Here is a 19,540-nt window from a genome sequence, read left to right as displayed (position 1 = left end):
AATGAATTATAAACAACTTTTCAGCTATTTACATTTTTATTGACCATAAAACTTCCTTCTTTTAATTTCACTTGCCTTCACTTTGGATGGTCCTTTCATACCCACAGATATATACTTGTCCTCCTCCTCTTCAGCTGGAATAACTGAGCCTTCAAAACATCTCCTGTTATCCATCTCACTTCTATCCATGACTTTGCTGAATATTCTCCTGCATTACAAGAAATAACACAGATTTCCCAGACCTACCATGGATGGACCACATTCAAAATCCTTCCCAAAAAGGATTTAAAAGGGGTCACAAAGCTGGTTCCTGCCAAATAAGGCAGGTAATACCCAAGACTGCACCATGTTTATCGCACAAAAGGAGACTGGACAGTCTATACATGGGCTGCTCTGCTCTAAACTCAAAACTGGGCAGCGTTATGGTATGATATCTTTTGTAATCTCCTCAATATTATAGAAGAGAAATATAATTGTCACTTAACACAGGATTCTTCTTGCCACACTTAGCTATCTAAAACTCCAGAGTCTAGGCTAAATCACCCTTCAAGGCTCCTTCCAGAACCTAAGGAGAGAACAAGATGCTTCCAAAGGGCACCTCCTTACAGAGGTCTAAGAGCTAGGTGTAAGAGAGCAGGAAGATGCTGTCAAAGAATAAGCTGCTGGATCTTGCCAGCTAATAAGATACTATTATATTTGGAAAGGAATGCAGATACCTAAAGAAAAGCCACGCTCCAGCTCATGCAAGGGTCAGTGTCAACCTATACTGATTATCTTTATATAAATCTCCTTGTCTGTCTCTGAAATGTGCAGTTAGATCACACCACAAAATCTAGTGTGCATTTACAACTGAAAAGATAGCAGTAGGTCTTTTAATTTTTTTAAAGGTGCTAAACAAGACAAGGATGATTGCTAATTTGTTGTATTATTATCATTTGTACATCAGCATTAATTGTTTTTCTCTGAACTATGTGAAATACAAACAAGACAAAAAAAATCGCTAAAAAAAAGAAGGGCTGTTGACTTTCTCAGAAGCTTGAGTTTACAGGAGAAATAATACCTTGGTAATGACAAAGATTGCCTTTACATTATCTGCATTTCCCCTGCACTACAGTAAAGACTTCTTCCATTTATTTGTGCAGGAACATCAAAGACAGTCTCAGGAGATCTACAGAATTTCAATGGTTTTTCTCTTTATGTAAACAAGCTGCTTTAATTAGCTTAATATGCAATATGCAATCTATCAGCAATTAGCATCTTTGATCAAAATCTGCACTAAAGCCAGTTTCTTCCAGGATGTTCCATTTGCATGAAAAGTAGATGAAGCACAATATGTTTGAAAAGAGCAGAGTAGGTATATGTGTAAGTATCTTTTTTTGGTGTACATATTAATAACCACACCTTTACACAAAATGTCCAGTGGGCATTTTCTGATGGACATAATCTATTTACAAGATATATCACTTTTGAAAAGTGAAAGAGGTTTGGCTCTTCTGAAAACTGGCTTACACATGTTACTCCTTTAAAAAAGCTTTTCTTCTGAAACAGATGCAAAGTCTAGTGGCAAGAAAATAATCAGAGATAATATTGAAATACTACCTCACATACATCTCAATGCAGCATAGGAACGCATGCATTGTCAGGGATCTCTATCAATTATAAACAGAAGAGGAAATTATTGCTTTGTTTCTCCAACTTTGCTATAGTTGCTTTTCAGCACTTAATTGGAAATCTATTGTTGACAGAGATTGGGAAGCAACCATATTAAGGCACCTAAACTTAGCATTCCTTGAGAAGTCAGAAGAAATAGCTTTGCCTCTTCTGTTTGTGTGCAGAGCTCCATGTTTTAACCTCCCTCATGTTTTCAAATTCTGCTTTTGTTAGAAGCAACGTCTCCTCAGCTAAAATCACTACAACCCTCTCTCTGAACAAGTCAAGGACCAGATTGAGCCAGCTGAGCATTAGATTTATATCTGAGTATGTCCTAGACATGTCAGCAAGAAAATTAACTGTGTGTTAGCATGAGAAAAAAACATGCAAGACTCAGCAGAGGATGAATTCACGTCTCAGACCTGCTGCAGACAATGGTCTTCATCGTGAGCGGTGCCGAGGTTTGCGCCAACTCACACCTCCTGAGGGCTCGCTCCTGCTTCTCTGACCCCTCCACATCCTCTCCATGTCCTTTACGCTCCTGTACCTCCTCCCACGCCGCTTTTGCCTTCGCCGCTCTCTGCCGTAGCTGTGCTGCTGTCAAGGTGACTCCCACGACCCTACCAAGAGCTCTTGCAGGCAGCATTGTGATATTGCAAATGTGCAAAACCCTGACAGTTATTTTGATGCCCTTGCATCTCCCAGTTGCATCTCCCAATCGCTCTTGTAGGCGCAATAGTTTCAGCATGCTCATTTTCAGTCTTGTGAACAGGACGGCTTGATGAGACTGGCATTGGAAAGATGTGTGAGCGGAAACTGTGAGCCAGTGCTTGGTTTATCCATCAGGTTAGCTAAAACTACATATATGGTGTCTTATCGACATTGCACATTTGGAGAACGCTTCGTTCTGGGTGCTAGCTCATGCCACCTCCACATTTATCTGAAGAGAAACCTCTTACAACATTCCCTCAGCACTACTTACTGCTCTCAGCTCAGCTCTGCTGCCATGAACCCCCCGCGCACCCCGCCTTCCCCACCTCTGTGTGCAATTTCAGCATCTTGTTTTCTAATTGGAAATACTTTGTACTGTAATAAGACGAGTTTGAAAGCAAGCAAACAAGCAAGGACACTTCATGTCCTACTATCAAACTCATTTGATTCAAGCAGTATCACACTTTCTACCCATCTGGCTGGACTAAATGTGCCTTCAGAACAAAACAACTTACAGCTATACTCTGTTTTTCAATCCATGACCTGCTTTGCAGGGGGCAAGAGAGGCAAAAAGGGACAGCAACATATTATTCTTCCATTTCTGCTGTTTGCCAGTTAGAAACATCCCAAATCAGTGCAAATCTTTAGTCAAAGGGAAATTTTGTTCTGCTGGTGCCAAGTTCTGCATAGCAGAGCCAAGCACAAATGCTAAGAGCTGAAGGGAAATCATGCTAGTCAATGAGGCAAAGCTTGCTTCTGCAAGCAGCAGTTCCTTTGAATTAAGGGTTATACCTTGGTCAGCACATTGAACTCCCACTGCGGGCCCTGGGATGCCAAGAACGAGGTCAAAGAGGTGCAAGATTATTAATGTTGTGTTTTAAGAACAAACCATTGTCCACTCTGCCTAACTGTGCTTTTGTTCTTTCTCAAACCCCATGCTCGCATTTATTGAGTGCTGGGATTTTGCTGTACTAGTTCTGCTAATCATTACGTATTTCGTATTGCACTTAGCATTTCATCAACCAGGAATAAATCTGGGCTTACAGAGGATAGGTCACAAGGAAATAGAACTTCAAGACAAAGAGAGAAACAGATTTACAGAGGAAAGGTCAATTTAAAATAGATTTTTTTTGACTGTAATTGAATCTACATTCTTTCTTAATTCAAAAAAAACAAAAACGAAGTACTGAGTCATTACAGGGGCCAGACAATTGTCAGAGCTATACTGGGTTAAACTCAGATTACATTGCAGTAACTGCTCAAAGGAAGTCCAGTTAAAATAGAAGCAATTTCTCTTCCTTCCCAACACCTTTCGTCCTGCTGCAATGCATAGAATTTTTAGTTACAGGAATATGACATTTCTGTTACGTTTCTGTGCTTATATAAGTCTTTATAATCTTATCGAGGGCTGCAAATTTGTTAAAGCTGCCCTAAACCCTTTCAATCGAATATACTCAGTTACATCCCAAGGAATAATTACTGCCGTCAGTTGTAGTATGACATAAACCCTTTCAATCTCATTTCCATAATGTTTGAAAACAAGCGGCTCGGCCTTAGCAAAGACAGTGTTACAAGGCTTAGCCTGCTGTGGATGGTACTCAAGGCAAGAAGCATAATTAAATTTCTAGTTATTTTCTTGGTCTGTTACCCAGAAACCCAATCTTTCAACAGCCAGATCATCGCGAAGTATTATTAGCAGAAAGTAGTTTTCCTTGTTCCATGCTGGGAAATGCAAACAGGCACTTAATACCAAACATACTGGACACTTATTTCTCCACAGTCCTTGTGTAAATGACACAACACGTTGGTTTAACTGCTGCTTACCCACCTTACATCTTTTTCAGCCATTTTACTTTCTGCTAAAGACAGAAGCGATAGAAAACTAAGAGGCAGATTAGAGGAAAACAGAACGATAAAACAACCCCAAAATGTTATGCCTGTTAGTAAAGTAGCATGAATGCTATGGAAGACAAAGCTATTTTCATCTGCCCACCACCGAGTCTGCAACTTGAAACCTGCTGTTCATCCTGGTCTCTGATATAGAAATCAGGGGCAATAGTTCTTAAAAACAAATAAGCTGTTTTGTTAGTAGCAAAACTAATGAGGCCTGGCCTGCTGCAGATTTTTGCCTCAACAGGTCATGTCGCATTTGGATTCTCTAGTGTTTAATAAGAGGTAAGCTGACATTGCAGCCTTTACCACCATGGGGGAACTAATTCCTAATTCTCTCCTCTACCCACCTGTGAACTTTCATGAAACTTGAAGGAATTGCACACCTTTGAAGTCTCTACCTCCCTGCTGACTTCACCTGAAATTGGTCACATGTTCAAAAAATGGAATGGGAAACAGAAAGACATGGACAAACATCATGGCTTTATAAATTCATTCCTGTGGGAAAACCAGCTAGAAACAGAAGTTAAAAGCAGGGGAATACTTCCAAATACATCACTGAAACTTAAAAGCAATGCAAAAGAAGTGATACTATGAAAGAAGTTTGCCTACAAATAGTGAGAACAAGACTGCATTTACGAAGAAGAAAACAGGAAATCACGACAGACTACTTGTAAGTAAAGTAGTTGCTTGTTAGTAAAAAGCAAGGCAAATCCACCATTTCCTCCTCTGAGCTTAACACCACTCTTGATTTATACCAGTGAAGGCTCTGCATTATGAAATGAATCGTATTTCATGATGCTTGGCTATAATCAGTCTACTGTAAAGTGCACATTGGACATGCTGTTATTCAACTAGGACACTGCTATTTTTTGCTGAGAGCCAGAAAAGTGTAAGACTTTCCACAAATCCAGTCCTGCACACCTTCCTTTACCCAGATGTCCCAAGGACTTTCTATGACTTCCTCACAAAAATAAAAGCAAGGGGTTTGCAAAGCCAAGCTAAATCTAAAATCAAACCACACAGTGTCGTCAGATCCTGTCTGACCTAGCCAGGGAATCTTGATAGCAAGAGCTCTGGGTTTTTTTCTTCTTTTTTAACGCATACAGTTTCAAGAAAGTGTTCCTGACTTAAACTTCTAGCACAAGATGCGATCACCTGTTCCAGTCGAGCTGATTGTGTGGCTCATTGCTGCCCAAACTGGCAAACCCATGCATTTTGTCTCTCTCCCCATCCTTTTCACAGCTACATGGTCCTGGCCAAGCTCTGGCACTCACCTGATCCTGCCCTGGGTTGAGTCAACTCACTAAACCAGAAGGAAAGTAATTCAGTAAAAAAAAAAAAGTATAAAAAAGCAGGCTGCTTCTGTCAGAAGTCAAACCATTCCTTCCCTTGTACAGAAGGAGTCACTGCCCAATTCATGCTTCTCTGAAACTTCTCAGAAATGGTGAAACTAATGACTAACACTTTGAGGGAGACGCAGCAGTTTTAAGTCAACTGGAAATCCCTGCTTTTCATGGTTTTAAGACATTCTGATACGAAAAAATGAAAACATAAAGGGCTGTTACTTACCATTTGTCTTCTGTTCTCTACCAGGTGGATGCCAACAATCCCTAGGAAAGATCCAAAGCCAAGCTAAGGCAAAGAACAAAACCAACAGAAATGCATGAGGTCAGCTTATTTGGTCAACATACCAATGCATTACAGTGATATCTGAGCTGATGTATCATACAGACGGGCTAACTGGGGTGGGTCAGGGGAAAGGGTGGAAATTACTGCTGGACATAAATTATATAACATAAAGAGGAATGACCAGAACTGCAGCTCTTCGATATTTCAGAGCACAAGTTGTCATGTAGTAAGGAAAAGTCTGTATAGACATATGCTTCTATAACTTGGCTACTGTTACCACAGTCATGTATAGCTTTACACACTATAAAGTGAAAATTACACAAAGTAGGAGAAAAGAACACTTACATTTAGCCCATACATCATTCTTCTGGAAAATTGCAAAGCTTTAGGCAATGACAGACAAAGAGTTTTCCTCAAAAAATGGATATGTTGCTGCCAGGCAAGCGACTCAAGTTCAAACCCTTAGGGTTGGGTTTGTTTGATTTTAATGACTGAACACTACCACACATCCCAGAAAAAGTCCTTGCTAAAATGCCAGAAGGACCAGTACAGTTAGCTTCAACATGGGACAGCTGCAGCACCAACAGCCCCAGGAGAGAGGGAAGAAAGGAATGCTGGAGTAAGCTGGCCTTACTGTTCCTACCAGTGCTGCTACAACACCAGGCTGGCAGGAAAAGCCCCCTCCTTACGATGGGCCCATGAAGGTTTGGAGAGGTAGAAACTCCTTGGATTTGTGGTTAACACAAGGTAAAGTGGCAACAGGTGAGACCAGCCTTTCATCAGCCCTTCCTGGCATCAGGACTCCCACTGGGCTCACATGGGTTTGGAGAAAAGGGTCTCCTTGGTGCCACACAGCTGAGATGTAGCTGGTCACAGTCTCAGAAGCAGCTGGAGCTGGAGTGCAGGTGTCAGCTCCCTCCTCGTCTTACCTGGCCACATGCTGCCCTGTGGGCACCTCAGTCTCAATCCCCCATCACTTCCACGCTCCTTGCTCCCCTCTTCACTAGGGCTGACCCTGCCCAGGCACAGCCCCAGTGCCCCCCTCACCTTCCAGCCAACCCACCCCATGGATGGGACATGACATTTCTGCTAAGGAATCCAAGCCCCTTTCTGGAACAAGGTCTCTGAATCCTCTCCTCCAAGCACAAGTTAAGTTTTTAAGGACTACGTGTCCCAGTCAAGGGCTTGAGCAATGCCCGTGAACTCCTTGCTGTTATGCACAACCGCTCACAGCAGAAAGCAAATCTCCTGCAAGCACTTTACTCAGTATCACAACAGGAATCTGTCACTCCCTCTCAGGAAAGCAAATGCAGGGAAAGGAGATTTGCTGTAGAGTGCTTTGGGAAGATTTATGTGAAAGGGAGGCACAAGGACTAAAAGCAGAGACTTTGAAAAAGAAAGAGCATGCAAGTGCATCCATGCTGACAGCCGAATAGGAGAGAGACTTGGAACTGTGAGCAAGGACACTCTGTTCAGGGGACAGCAACTTTGTAAATTAAGATAACTGCATCAAAATGACAACTGGTTCCAAGCCCCATTTTTCATCCCAATGGGAACAATCTATAAAGCCCCATTTATGGCTGATGCAGGGGACACAGAGCGGAGTAATATTATCCATGTGAAGAAAAAAGGAGCAAACATGAACAATAGCAATTAAATCAGAAGGAGCAGAACCAAAGATAGAGATCACGATGTAAGCCATGGCGTTGCTAAGATTGGTTTAGGGCCATATGCGCTGCTTTTTTTGTCTGTTTAGACAATAGGCTGTTTGGGTTAGGAACTCTGGGAGTCCAGGTCAGTATGGTGACGGGGACAATTGGACCCTGTAGACTCCTGGTTGAAAGATTATAAAAATAGCAAATGAAAATAATACAAGCAGTAGTCATAGAGAAGTTACATTAAATATTTAAGTATAAACAATATTTATAAGGAAGTGATGCTGAAGAAGCTCCAATTCTGGCTTTGCAGCCTGTTCCACAAAGACAGCCCTAAACCCAAACCGATGATAAAGGAGTAATCTACTAAATGCAGACACCTTCCAAAGGGGAACACTATACTAACTCATCTACACACAGAAATATCTTATGTTCAATTACTTTGGATGCATAAATGCAGATGATACTTAGCACTATAAAGATGTATTTAGAAAAAAGCTTTTTCCAAAATGAATGACAAGTGACCACATATGCAGAGAAATTCTCTTGAAGCCAGTGGGAACCAAGTAGAAGCACAAAATATATTATGGATCTAGCCCTGAAGACCTGCTCTGCAAATGCTTCTAGATGCAAGTAAATCTATGCAAGTGGATAGTCTTATTCACATTTGTAGGTGTTTGCAAGGTAGGCTCTAATTCTGCATGGCTTTTAAGACCAAAATCCCTTACCTAAGGTCAGCAGAGATTTAGATCTCACCTACCAGCTCCAAAGTTAATAATTGACAGCTGAATTCTATGAGAACTAGACCTTATTTTTAATTGTAATTAACACTGTCTGTCCTCATAATCTTTCTTTTCTTCAAGTCCAACAGTTAAATATGTAGTGTTGACTTCCCTCCCCTACCTTTAGGTATCTAAAAGTTTGGGATCAGTGCTATGTTGGTTTTCTAAGCTCCCTCTACTGTCAGCGGAGAAGAGACGCACCTTTTGAGGGTTATTCAGCTCATTCTGAAAGAGGTGGCTGACTTTGCGCAGAGGTGGAGGAGAGGCCACCCCATGGTCCATCTGCCAACGCTGCACTGGAGACAATAACCCCTGGCAATGGCAATGGGGCAGGAACACGGCAATGCTGTCATACACCTCTGACTAGGCTTTTGGCAAGACATCATGCAAGGTTTGTGTAGCACCTTTAACTCTTGCTAAACGTTTGGGCTACTTAGTGTACTAATGAAGTTTACACTGACAATTACCCGTCACTCTTTCTTCTCAGTTACTTCAATAATCCATCATCACACGTGCACAAAAAGAATTCTGACTTTTATTAACACTCTTTAGCTCTAACAATCTTTTGAGGGGGAAAATTATTAATAAAGGTTTTGTTTTCAAAGTGTTGTGATAAAGTCTAGCTATTCTATCTGGTTATTAATGACTCCAAGATTTAAAAGAAAATATTTTAGTAGATCATATTTTTCAGCTGAGTGAACAGACATTGTGTTATTCCTAAAAGAAACTAAATGCTGAAATAACCTGTTTCATGCACATGGGTTTATCACATATTACACTTATTAAAGACAACAGTTTAAAAATGAAACTTCTTTCTAGGGAATGAATGCAGATAATATGGTCTTCTAAAAGATTTTAATTCAAATTATGGAAGAAGAAGAGACCTTTACCAGTATTAATGTACCATTTTAGCTTAAGGAAAGGAAAATTCATTCTTTTAACATTTTATTCCTGGAACTACTTTTTGTTCTATTTTTAAAACACCACTCCTTACAGATCATTATCCCCATATTATCTTTCTGAAAGACCTGTTCTCAGCATGACACTAAGATGTAAGAGGACTTGCTTAGGAGGAACAGTTCTAACTCACAAATTATTAATGGCAATGCAAAATGTATGCACAGTATTAAAAGATACATATCTCTCTTCTCTGGGCATTTCATTCCATAGAGAACAAGAAATAACGGTACCTTACAACACATTTTGGTAGTGGTGGAGCCATACCTAAGGAGGTGCCTAAGTCTAAGTACATGAGTTTGTTTCTTCACCTTGCACCCTCTGCCTCCTCTTGTCTGGTTCGGGGAGAACCAAACAAGGCAGACAGGCTTTCCTCTATTTACTGCCCATACTCCTCTTTTTTAAATCTCAGCCCAGGTATTTCAAAAAATTTTTTTACTCCAGGGGTTTCCACGCTTTTGGATATGACTGATCTCTTCTTCTTCTGAGACCAAAAAGGGCCACGGGGGTTGAACCGGCAAGGGTCTGGCTGGGCTACCCTTCCCCAGAAGTCACAGAGGCACCCCGGGGCGAAGGTGACACAACTCAAACCTTGTGCCCAGTGCAGGAACATGTTTAAGCGGTCTGTTCCCAAGGCAAAAACAAGACTAAGGATCTCGGAAGGGGATCTCGTACAAGAGGACCAGCAACAAGACCACACAAGGGGATGCTAGGCAGGCTCCAGGGAGAAGCTTCGCCCATCCGCAGGGCTTTCCCTGCAATGGACCCAGCAGAACTCCTGGCACAGGGACATGAGAGCAGAGTGGCTCTTTGTGCTGTCAAAGTAGTAAACCTCTAAAAGGTCGTTTAAAGCTATCCCATGCCTACTGTCCAGTCACTTACATGTCCACACTTAAGAGAGATCAGTGGGAAGTCAAGCACAGGTTCTCACAGGGGCCCCTGAGCCCAGCAAACTGCTGTGCAGGGACCCCTTGTGCCCCCAACAGCCTCCCCTTTGGGGCACTTCAGAAAAACAGAGCTTACCCCCCTACCTTATCACACACTAGAACTAGAACAAAACAAAGGAGTATCTGTCTCCTGTAAAATGCAACAGGACTGAACTTTCTTTTTTTGTTGTTGTTTTAATCAATCAAAGCTTCCCGTATCCAGCTGATAATCATTTTTCTGGTTGTACCCAATAATCTAAAATAGGTTTCTTTACTCACAACGATGCCTGGGTAGTAGCCTCCCACGGTAACATTTTCTGTTCTTGTGGTAGCTGCCAGACCTACGGTCAGTATGAAAACAGACACTACCAGCAGAGAGACTGTGAACCAAAGCGAAGTCTTCTTCCTTTTTGCAAATTGTCCTGTAGGGAGTAGGGAGAAGAAAAAAAGGAAGCTCTTAATTGCAATCATGGTAAAACAAATATAAAATTATGGAAGATTTTCTTTTGTTAATCTTTGTTGTTGTTAACCCGTTGTTGTTCTCTCTCTAAGGAAAAGAGCTGGCAGACAACAGAGGGAATTAAAAACCACAGAGTTAGCTAGAGCTTAGCACAGCGTAATGCACACACACTGGGTACGTGCAAGAGATGAGTTTTTATTAAGCTGAACTGAAAGTTAGTGACAATGATAATTATGCCTTGTCTTCAGTAACATTTATAATTAAGTATCGCTCACATCCTTAATCCTGCAGGCCTTAATCGCTTACCTGTGTGAAGTGCCAGTTTGGCTCTACCTGGACAGAACATTTCAAATTTCTATTTTAGACAAGATTAGCAGAAGCTCTGCATGCTGTCATGAAAACGAATGTGCTCTTCATATTTACTAGGGCAAGCAAACCAATCTGTACCTCTGAAGCAAAGCTGTAATATAGTTGATTAGGTAACGATACATGGGCCTACCTTTTTAAGCAGTAGCTGCTCAGTGAAATACATTCAGTCTCACTGGGATTTGGATTCAGATACCCAAACGTGAAAAACAGCAGGCTCACCTACTGCTTTCAGCCTGCTTCAAGCCACTTTACCTTGTCGTGGTTGCATATCTGAGCTGCAACCACAGGTTACTAACACCAGAGCCCCAGCCCATAGCACAGATTTACGTAAGGCTTATTTAAAACCAGCAATCGATGCATCACCCTAGCTAACAAAAGGCACCCAAATGAATCGAACTGTGGTCCCCCTTTCTGGTGTTTTTGCTTTGAAAGGCAAGGCAAGAGTGGGCAGGATCACCCCCGGAGCACTGGGCGATGCGATGCCGTGCTACCCTAGGCTGCAACCGGGCAGCACAGAGCTCCAGCCAGAGCACAACCCGTCCACAGCACGGGGCTAACGTCTCTGCCCAATGCAGCCTCACAAAGCTACCTGCGTGTGCGGTCTCGGGATGAGGCAGAGGCTGTGGTGTTGCACTGAATACTGGAGGCAACAGCCCTCGGTGAGAAGGGAAGGCAGCCTTGTGTGGATCAGGCTCTGAGGGCGCTGCTGTAAGCAAAAGCAGGGGAAATGCAGGAAAGTCAAAAAGTGAGCAGAAGCCATGTGCAATGAGTCACTTGAGTTACGTGGCCAATTTAAAGTCAGGTAACTCAGTTAAACGTTTACAAGTTCAAAAGCCAGGCTAGATTAGTGACGTTTGCAAACCAAGTCAAATAATTTCAATTAATAAATAAGTGCATTTATAATAAAAATATGCATGTTTGCCAACCTTTCTCCAGTAGAACAACCAGCCAAAATGAGTCCAGTCTTTTAGTATGAAATGCAAGCAACTTTACTGAAGACAAATATAATCTATTGAGCTTACGCAAGTCTCTTTCACCTGCATGTACAAAGTCTTCCTGCTGAAGCTCAAGAAATAATTCATAAGACTCTCCAGACATCCCTCCAGCCTGTGCCCCAGCTGCCTGCCTCCAGCAATTCCCTGCTAATCCATGGAGGGTCACTGGGGAGATGGAAACGGAGAGGTTCTTCATTATCAATCAGTTCTTCACCAAGCATACGGGATTAAAGGCAGTTCTTTCAATGAAGCCAGTTCACATGGCCAAGAGGGGAAAGCAGACTTCAGACTTGTAACTCCACAAATCAGCTGCTCGTCCCAAAACCAGAAATTATTCATTCAACATATCTACCAGATTTTAAATAACATCTGATGTCCTCACCACACTATAATCTTCGAAAAGTCATGGAGATTTGGGAATCCCCAATAACTGAAGAAAGGCAAATATGATGATTTGGGGAATTACAAGCCAGCCAACTTCACTTTGGTTCCTGGGAGGCTGGGACCAAAAATGTGGAGCAAATCCTCTTGTAAGACATTTCTGGGCACATAAGGAAAAAGTGATTGGCAACAGTCAGCATGGATTTACCAGAGCCAAATCACGTCTCACCAACCCAGCTGCCTGCTCTGACATAACGACTGGCCTTGTGGAGCAGTGGATGTCTTTTACCTTAAATCTAGCAAGGTTTTTAACATGGTATCCCACAACATTCTCATAACCCAGCTGGAATGTCACGGCCTGGACAGGTGGACAAGCAGATGGTTAAAAAATTAGCTGGATTATTGGGTTCAGAGGGAGCTAATATCCATTAACTCTGTACTCTACCTGGAGGCCAGTAACAAGTGGAGTATGATGGGAGTCTGTCTTGGGACTTGTCCCATTTAATGTATTCATCAATGGCTTAGTTAAAGTGGTAGCGTGCCTGCTCATCAAGCTGGAAGATGACACAAAACTGGGGGGGGCCACTCAGTGCCCTGGAGGGTATTGCCATTCACAGCCATCTAGGCAGGCTAGAAAAATGGGACAGCAGAAACCTTACAGAATCCAACAGACAGCTGCAAAGTCCTGAGCAAAGGAAGGAACAACACCTTGCAATGATACAGGGAAGGGACTGCCAGGCTGGGGAGTAGCTCTGCTGAAAAGGACGTGGGGGTGTTGGTGGGCAATGAGCTGAACATGAACCAGCAGCGTGCCCTGGCAACACCATCCTGGGCTGTAGTAACGGGAGCATCATTAGTAGATCAGAGGAGTAACTACGCCCCTCTGTTCAGCACTTTTTAGACCACATATAATATTACACCCAGGTTTGGGCCCCCAGTACAGGAAATACATCAATTAACTGTAGTGAATTCAACAGAGGACCCCAAAGAAGGTCAGGCACTGGCGCACTTGCCATATGAGAATAGGCTGAGGGAAGAGGGCTTGCTCAGCTTGGAGATGAGATGGCTTTTGGCAGGGCTAGTAGAAGTCTTCCAGTGCCTATGAGGTGATTGTCAAGTGGACAGACTGAGGCTTTTCATAGTGGTGCACAGCAGGAGGACAAAAGACAGTGGACATAAACTGAAATACAAGAATTGTTTCAGACTGGGTACAAGGAGAAAAAAATTCAACATGAAGACAGTCAAGCATTGGAACAGATTGCCCAAAGAGGCTGTGTTATCTCCATCCTTGGAGGTTTTCAAGATTCAACCAGAAAAAGCACTGAGCAACCTGGTCTGACCTCATAGTTAACCCTGTTTTGAGCAGGAGGTTGGACTAGCAACTCCCTGAGGTACCTTCCCACCTGAATTATTCTATGATTCTATGGTTTGATGATAGTCAAGACAGCTAGACTAAAGGTGGCTTGGGTATGTGCACTCATATCCACTGTTACGGAACTGCAGCTGCAACGCAGACATACTCTAAAGGGACGTAGGAACACAGATCTTCTGAAAGCCAATGGGACAGATGCTCCTCAGCCAAGTGTTTCTGAAACCACTGAATGCTTTTACGAAAAGTGTGTGAGGAGCCAAGCTTCCACATTTTTCTCCAAGTAACAACACCTGTACTGGCAAAGGTTAATCAGATTGCATGGAGATAAACTAAGGGTCCAACCTGCCCTCCAGAGTTTTGGTTATAAATAATGATGTGCAAAAAAGAAAGATATGAGTTTGATTGCCCAGACTCAGTTTGCCAGAAAATGTCTTAGGAAAAGCATGCTCTTATTTGTAATTGGAGTAAATCGGATGTGGATTCAGTGAGATAAAACAGAAAAGGATGTCATTATTTATAGGGTCATTTTTTGAACTGAATTACATTTTGGCTTTGAAATTTACATGTGCCAGGAGGCATTTACGTATGTGATACCCTTCAGTTCCCACATTCATTGATCTTTTACCACCTGCATCTCAAATCAGAGGCAAATATTCAATCATATCTCTTCTTTTTCATACTCCAGTTTGGAAACTCTCATAACCACATGTAGTTAGCTATAAAGTCCACCCTTAGGAAAGATGACTTACAGGCAGGAGCACAGAAAAGCCCTTTCTGGAGCAGAGACCAGCACACTGTCCTGGTTTCAGACACACACGACACACACGCAAGACCTTGTTCTCAAAGATTGCCACATGCTCAGAGAAGATGGGTAGAAATCAGGTCTAAATTGGTTTTTTGCTCTGGCTGGCTGGGCTTCCTTAGTCACACCAATAAAAATCTTTGCTGTAGCTATCAAAATGTGTATAATTACATGCATATAATTCACCAGCATATCGTAAGGCCTAAGTAATATTTGTAAAGCAGCATAATGTCTTCAGATGAAAAAGGCTACAGCTGCAAAGGGTTCCTACTATTAGCTCCCTTCTGCTATTTTGGTCACGTTGGCTCCCAAGATTTTTTGAGTCTTTGTTTACTGCTGTTTGTAGCAGTTGCCATGCAGCTTTTTGGATCTGTTTTTAATGTACCTACCAGCCAAAGCCTAGTGCCAGACTGTTCCCTCAGGAGCCCTGTCCACAGCACAGACAGAGGGGCTGGCCCAGCCTTCTTCCCTGACAGCCTCTGTGGCAGGGCTTGGACCAAAGGCTGACCACATACAAGAAGAGCGGTTAAATTAAGAGCAGAGGAAATGTTGCTGTCAGTAGTTCTAGGTTGGATTTTCTTCCAACGCCAATGTTCCTGCAGTGCAGGGAACAGCTCGTGTAGGCTATTGACTTTCCAATTTTTTACTACTGAAGTGACTCTCAGAATAATTTTGACATTTATCCCCTTCAACTTCTTTAACAATGATTCAGTGTGAACATTATAAACTCTTAGTCTGGACCTTACTCCAATTTAGTTATAGCTTCAAATTCTTATCTCTAGCCTAACAAATATCAAGCATGTAGAAAGAAATCTTCTTGTCATACTCTTATTAGCATTAGCTTGAGCTGGGGTCAGCAGAGGGTGTGAACATGCTATTACCTTCTATTGGCAATATTCTTCAGCAGTTTTGGCCAGCAAAGTAGTAACTGAGTTTTGATACTGCAGCAATGGGCACTACAGTAAAAACTGGGAGATAAATTAGAGAGGTAATGCTGCTTCCACATCACTGGCTTGTGCTCTGCCTGGCATAGACTTAAATTGTGCACAAAAAGGAACAGTCCCAGAAAAGCTCTCTGCTTTGCTTGCTAAACATCTGTCAGGCAAAGTACCTGCTTGAGCCACTCAGCCCTGCTACCCCAATGGAAGGGAAGAGAATGCTGTCAGGACAAGGAGGAGAGACACTAGACTGCTGCCTCCTTGGGACAGAAAGGCCCGTGAGGAGAGAAATTGAGAACATCCCCCAGAGAGTAAAAAGAAAAAGTGCCTGCTGAAGACCAAGCTCTGCTGGACTCAGCAAAATCTTTTGTCCGTTCATCAGTTGCACAAAACAAAATTATATTTACAATGCTCTGTTCACGATGGCTGGGGGATAAATTCAATTTGTAGAAGACTATGGAAAAGGAATGGTTTTGTGGGGAGGGTATAGGTAGAATGCAAAGTGGTGGATCTAATGATGAACGGCAGGGTCTGGATTTGAAAGAAGCAAAGGGTGAGTTTAAAAGGAGAACAAACCAAATTAGTGATTAAATGTGTCCATGGTATGGAATGCGTCCAATGGTCACGGGAAAGAAAGAATAGAGTGAAACAGCATCTCTCAACCTTGGAAAGCTTGCATACGATCTGCAATTTAACTCAAAAAAATTAGACCAAGGCAACTATACTTTGCTAACTTCACGACTCCTTTTAAAATCCAGCTTCAGACATCATAAAGCCTGTTAAAAAGTGTGGAATGATTTTTGGCAAGGAAAGAATCACTGCAGGATGCAGCAATTTGCTGGGATCACAATCACATTTGCTGAATATTAGCACCACACAATTTCATACCTTCCTCTTTGATCTAGTTAAGGTGATCTAAACAGAAACAGTTACTTCAAATAATGTCCCAGACCAATGTATATTAGCATCCTGATGTGAGAAAAGATAAGGAAGGAAAGTTTTGTAGCAGAAAGAACAGTGCATTTTTATTACCTAATGAATACTACTAAAACTTGTGACACATTTCAGAGAATGGCATTAACCATATATAAGAAGATAATTTAAGCAGAAATTCACCATAGACAGAGGAATATAGTATCAAAGGTATCTGCTGCTTTGCTGCTATCGAGAAAATATTTAAAGGAAGATCTTTGGAGCTAAATTAATAATTTTTAATTACTGCAGTGCTCACTTCAGTGCCATCTCCCTCTTGGCTACACTTTTCATTGTGTATTTTCAAAAATGGTTCATGCCAGTGAAATTGAATTAATCCTACATTGCCTCCCAAAATTAAATGTGATGGACTGAGATGCTTAAAAGAGATATTCACACCTGCTACTGGTGATTACTTTCCCTTTTCTGATTAAATGCTTGACTTGTCCAGAGTGCTGAACTAATTAAACCAGATGCAACAGCATTCGTTTCAAGTCACAAGATAGCAGCTTTTATCAGGCCTGTCCCTTATCTTTATTATGAATTTGTTGAGCAAGAATCCATGAGTGTGTTATATATTCAAGACCACAGGAAACATTGCTTTTTTACAATTCTATTACAAAAAAAAAAACACACCAAAACCCCAACAAACAGAACAAAACCCCAAAACCACAGACACTGCTATACTATGTAGTATAGCTATAGTAAGTGATATCATGCAGTATCACTATGACTTCATCGCTTTGGCAGCAATTGTTTCACTAATAAATAATTTAATGAGCAGCTAATCACTAGTTTAAAGCTAGCACACAGACAGATGATTCTTTTTCTGCTGATTACCTGAAAACACTTTGAAGCTACAGCACATCTTTCCGACACCGACACCATTTTTCTTCCAAGTTTAAGACAAAAAGAATTAAGACCGAATCCGGTTTATAACCGGCTGTTAAGATCCTTGGGTAGACAGCAAAGTCCCAGTTTACCCATTCCAACGCTACACAGAGCAATCCCTCGCACCAAGTCCCGTTCCCCCTCGACTTTAATGAATGCCCCTGGAATAACGCAACACCTGTCCTCGCTTTCCCACACGGTTGGGTTGTTGTTTTTTTTAGTTTTCAGGACGTAGCCTGGCGCTACAAAGCAGGACTTCGCTTTACCAGGGAGTTGCTAAAACACCACGAACAAGACGAAGGGCACCGGCTGCCTCTGCCGCTGCCCACCACGGCCCGGCCCGGCCCCGGCCACGGCCACGGGCTGCCCCTCACCCTGCTGACCCCCCCACCCCGCCTCCAGCCCTGCGAGTGCCCGTTTTCAGTCAGCGACCAAAAATCCCCCCCGTCCCAACCCCTCCGCACCCCCGTTCCCGCTCCCCCCCGCTCTCAGCCCCCCGTCCCGGGGCTGAGGCCCTCGGCGGGGCCGGGAAGTTACGGCGGGGCAGGTGGCGGAGCTCACCTGTGGGATCCAGCACGTTCAGCGGACCCGACACCCCGGGGGCGGCCGCCGGAGCCGCCATCACCTTCCACGATCGTCTCCGCGCCTCAGCCCGCCGCTGCCCGCGGGGGTTACGGGCGGCCCGGCGGGCCCGCCCCCGCGGGGGGGCGGAGGCGGGGCGAGACACGGCGGCGACCGTTAACGGCTGAGGGCGGCGGTCGCCACAGCCCTGAGGCGGGGAACGGGGGGGCTCCGGCGGGCGCCGTGCCTCAGCCCTGCCGCCCTCGCTCACCCCCCCGCCGGCTAAGCCGCCTCAGCCGGTGCCCGTGGACCCCCTTCGACGGCCCGTGGACAACGGAGCGGCCCGGGCGCTGTGTGTCTTGACCGAAAAAGGGCGAGCTGCCTTAGGGACCCCGAGGGCGGGACGGGGGTCCCTCGGCCGCCATCACCTCGCCTTCCCCGGGTGAAAACTCACCCAGCTCTGGCCAAAAAAGTAAGACGTGGGACAAAGTCCGGCGGGTGCAGGTCCGTTCCCTCACTGCCTTCTGGCCTCTCCTTGTATTTCGGCTCGGCACCTTTCTCCTCAGGACCACCCGCACTCATTTCCAGGCTGACCTTTGAGCGGGGGGCATGGACTAGGTCTTTATTAGGGCAGCGGTCAAAAACTTAATTCTTTAGATGTTCTACCTGTCTCCCAGGCTTGGCTTCGCTTCTTGATTTGTTGTTGGCCGATGGCAGGGGACCAATTGGTCACCTGGTGGAGATCAGAATTATCAGACTTTCAGCTTTCCTCTTCCCTTTTTTTTAAAAGATCAATATCAGTCAGAAATAAAATACCACACCAAATGAAAATATTAATAAAATTAAGAACAAAACCAGACATCTTGAAGACAGAGGTTAAGGGAGGCATAGGCTAAGACAGGCAGTGGCAATAGTCAAGCGATACTGTAGGGCTATTCTTTCTCTTACGTGGTGTCTATCAATTTCTCAACCTCACCAGCTCTCTCCTCCTGTCTCGGTTTTCATTACCACAGCAGATCCTGCCGCTCGTCCTGCTGCTACCCAGGAACTGCTAACTGCTGCTTCTAGTCCTACTGACTGCGGGGATGTGTGACTTCTGCCTGGAAGAGTCTGGGAACAACTGAGAAGAAACAGCCGACAGCCGCTGTGCTGTTTTGGTGCCTGCTGTTCCTTCTGCAGGACTTCCCCATAGCAGAGAACACAAGAACGTTTTTTTGTGGACAGTATTTTTGACAGGCTGCCAAGCGCTTTGGTTACACTAAGGTGTGTTCTCCCACTTACAACAAACACAATTCTATTTAACATTCTTGTTTTTCTTTTGCTCAAACCTCTAAATATATACAGCTATATGTATTTAACTTCTTTGGCTGTTGGCTGATTTCCCCAGAGAATGGTTAGATGGAAAGAGACAACTTTCTCAGGTACCGCTCCTTACCTATGAAGCCAAGCAAGCCAGGAGCTAAGGCCAACCACAAAGTCACTTTTTTTCTCTTTCCGTCCTCTAACCTGGAGGGGCTGAAGAAAAGAGAAAAATGAGGATAGAGGTAGTATTTGTACTAATTATTAATAGAAATTAATGAAGTAATAGATTGAGAA

The 19,540-nt window shown here is 43.4% G+C and overlaps 1 protein-coding gene across 4 annotated transcripts in view; it reads right to left on the bottom strand.

Moving 5' to 3' along the window:
* Positions 1-18,078, bottom strand: part of TMEM255B (transmembrane protein 255B) — a 71,821-nt gene extending 53,743 nt beyond the window's left edge. Inside the window, exons 1-4 of one of the 4 annotated variants that reach the window (XM_075057240.1) lie at positions 17,945-18,038; positions 12,055-12,192; positions 10,483-10,625; positions 5,824-5,886 (exon numbers count right to left, since the gene is read on the bottom strand). In XM_075057240.1, coding sequence (XP_074913341.1) covers positions 5,824-5,886; positions 10,483-10,625; positions 12,055-12,192; positions 17,945-18,005 — 405 coding nt within the window. In that variant the 5' untranslated portion in view covers positions 18,006-18,038. Of the gene's footprint in view, positions 1-5,823; positions 5,887-10,482; positions 10,626-12,054; positions 12,193-17,944 lie in introns of all 4 variants that reach the window. The other 3 variants (XM_075057237.1, XM_075057239.1, XM_075057241.1) reach the window with 3 other exon arrangements.
* Between the last annotated feature and the right edge of the window lie 1,462 nt (positions 18,079-19,540).

Source organism: Buteo buteo, chromosome 25 (genome assembly GCF_964188355.1).
Source record: "Buteo buteo chromosome 25, bButBut1.hap1.1, whole genome shotgun sequence".
NCBI lineage: Eukaryota > Metazoa > Chordata > Aves > Accipitriformes > Accipitridae > Buteo > Buteo buteo.
The sequence above is the reverse complement of the archived record's forward strand: the minus strand, read 5'-3'. Positions and strand labels throughout refer to the sequence as shown.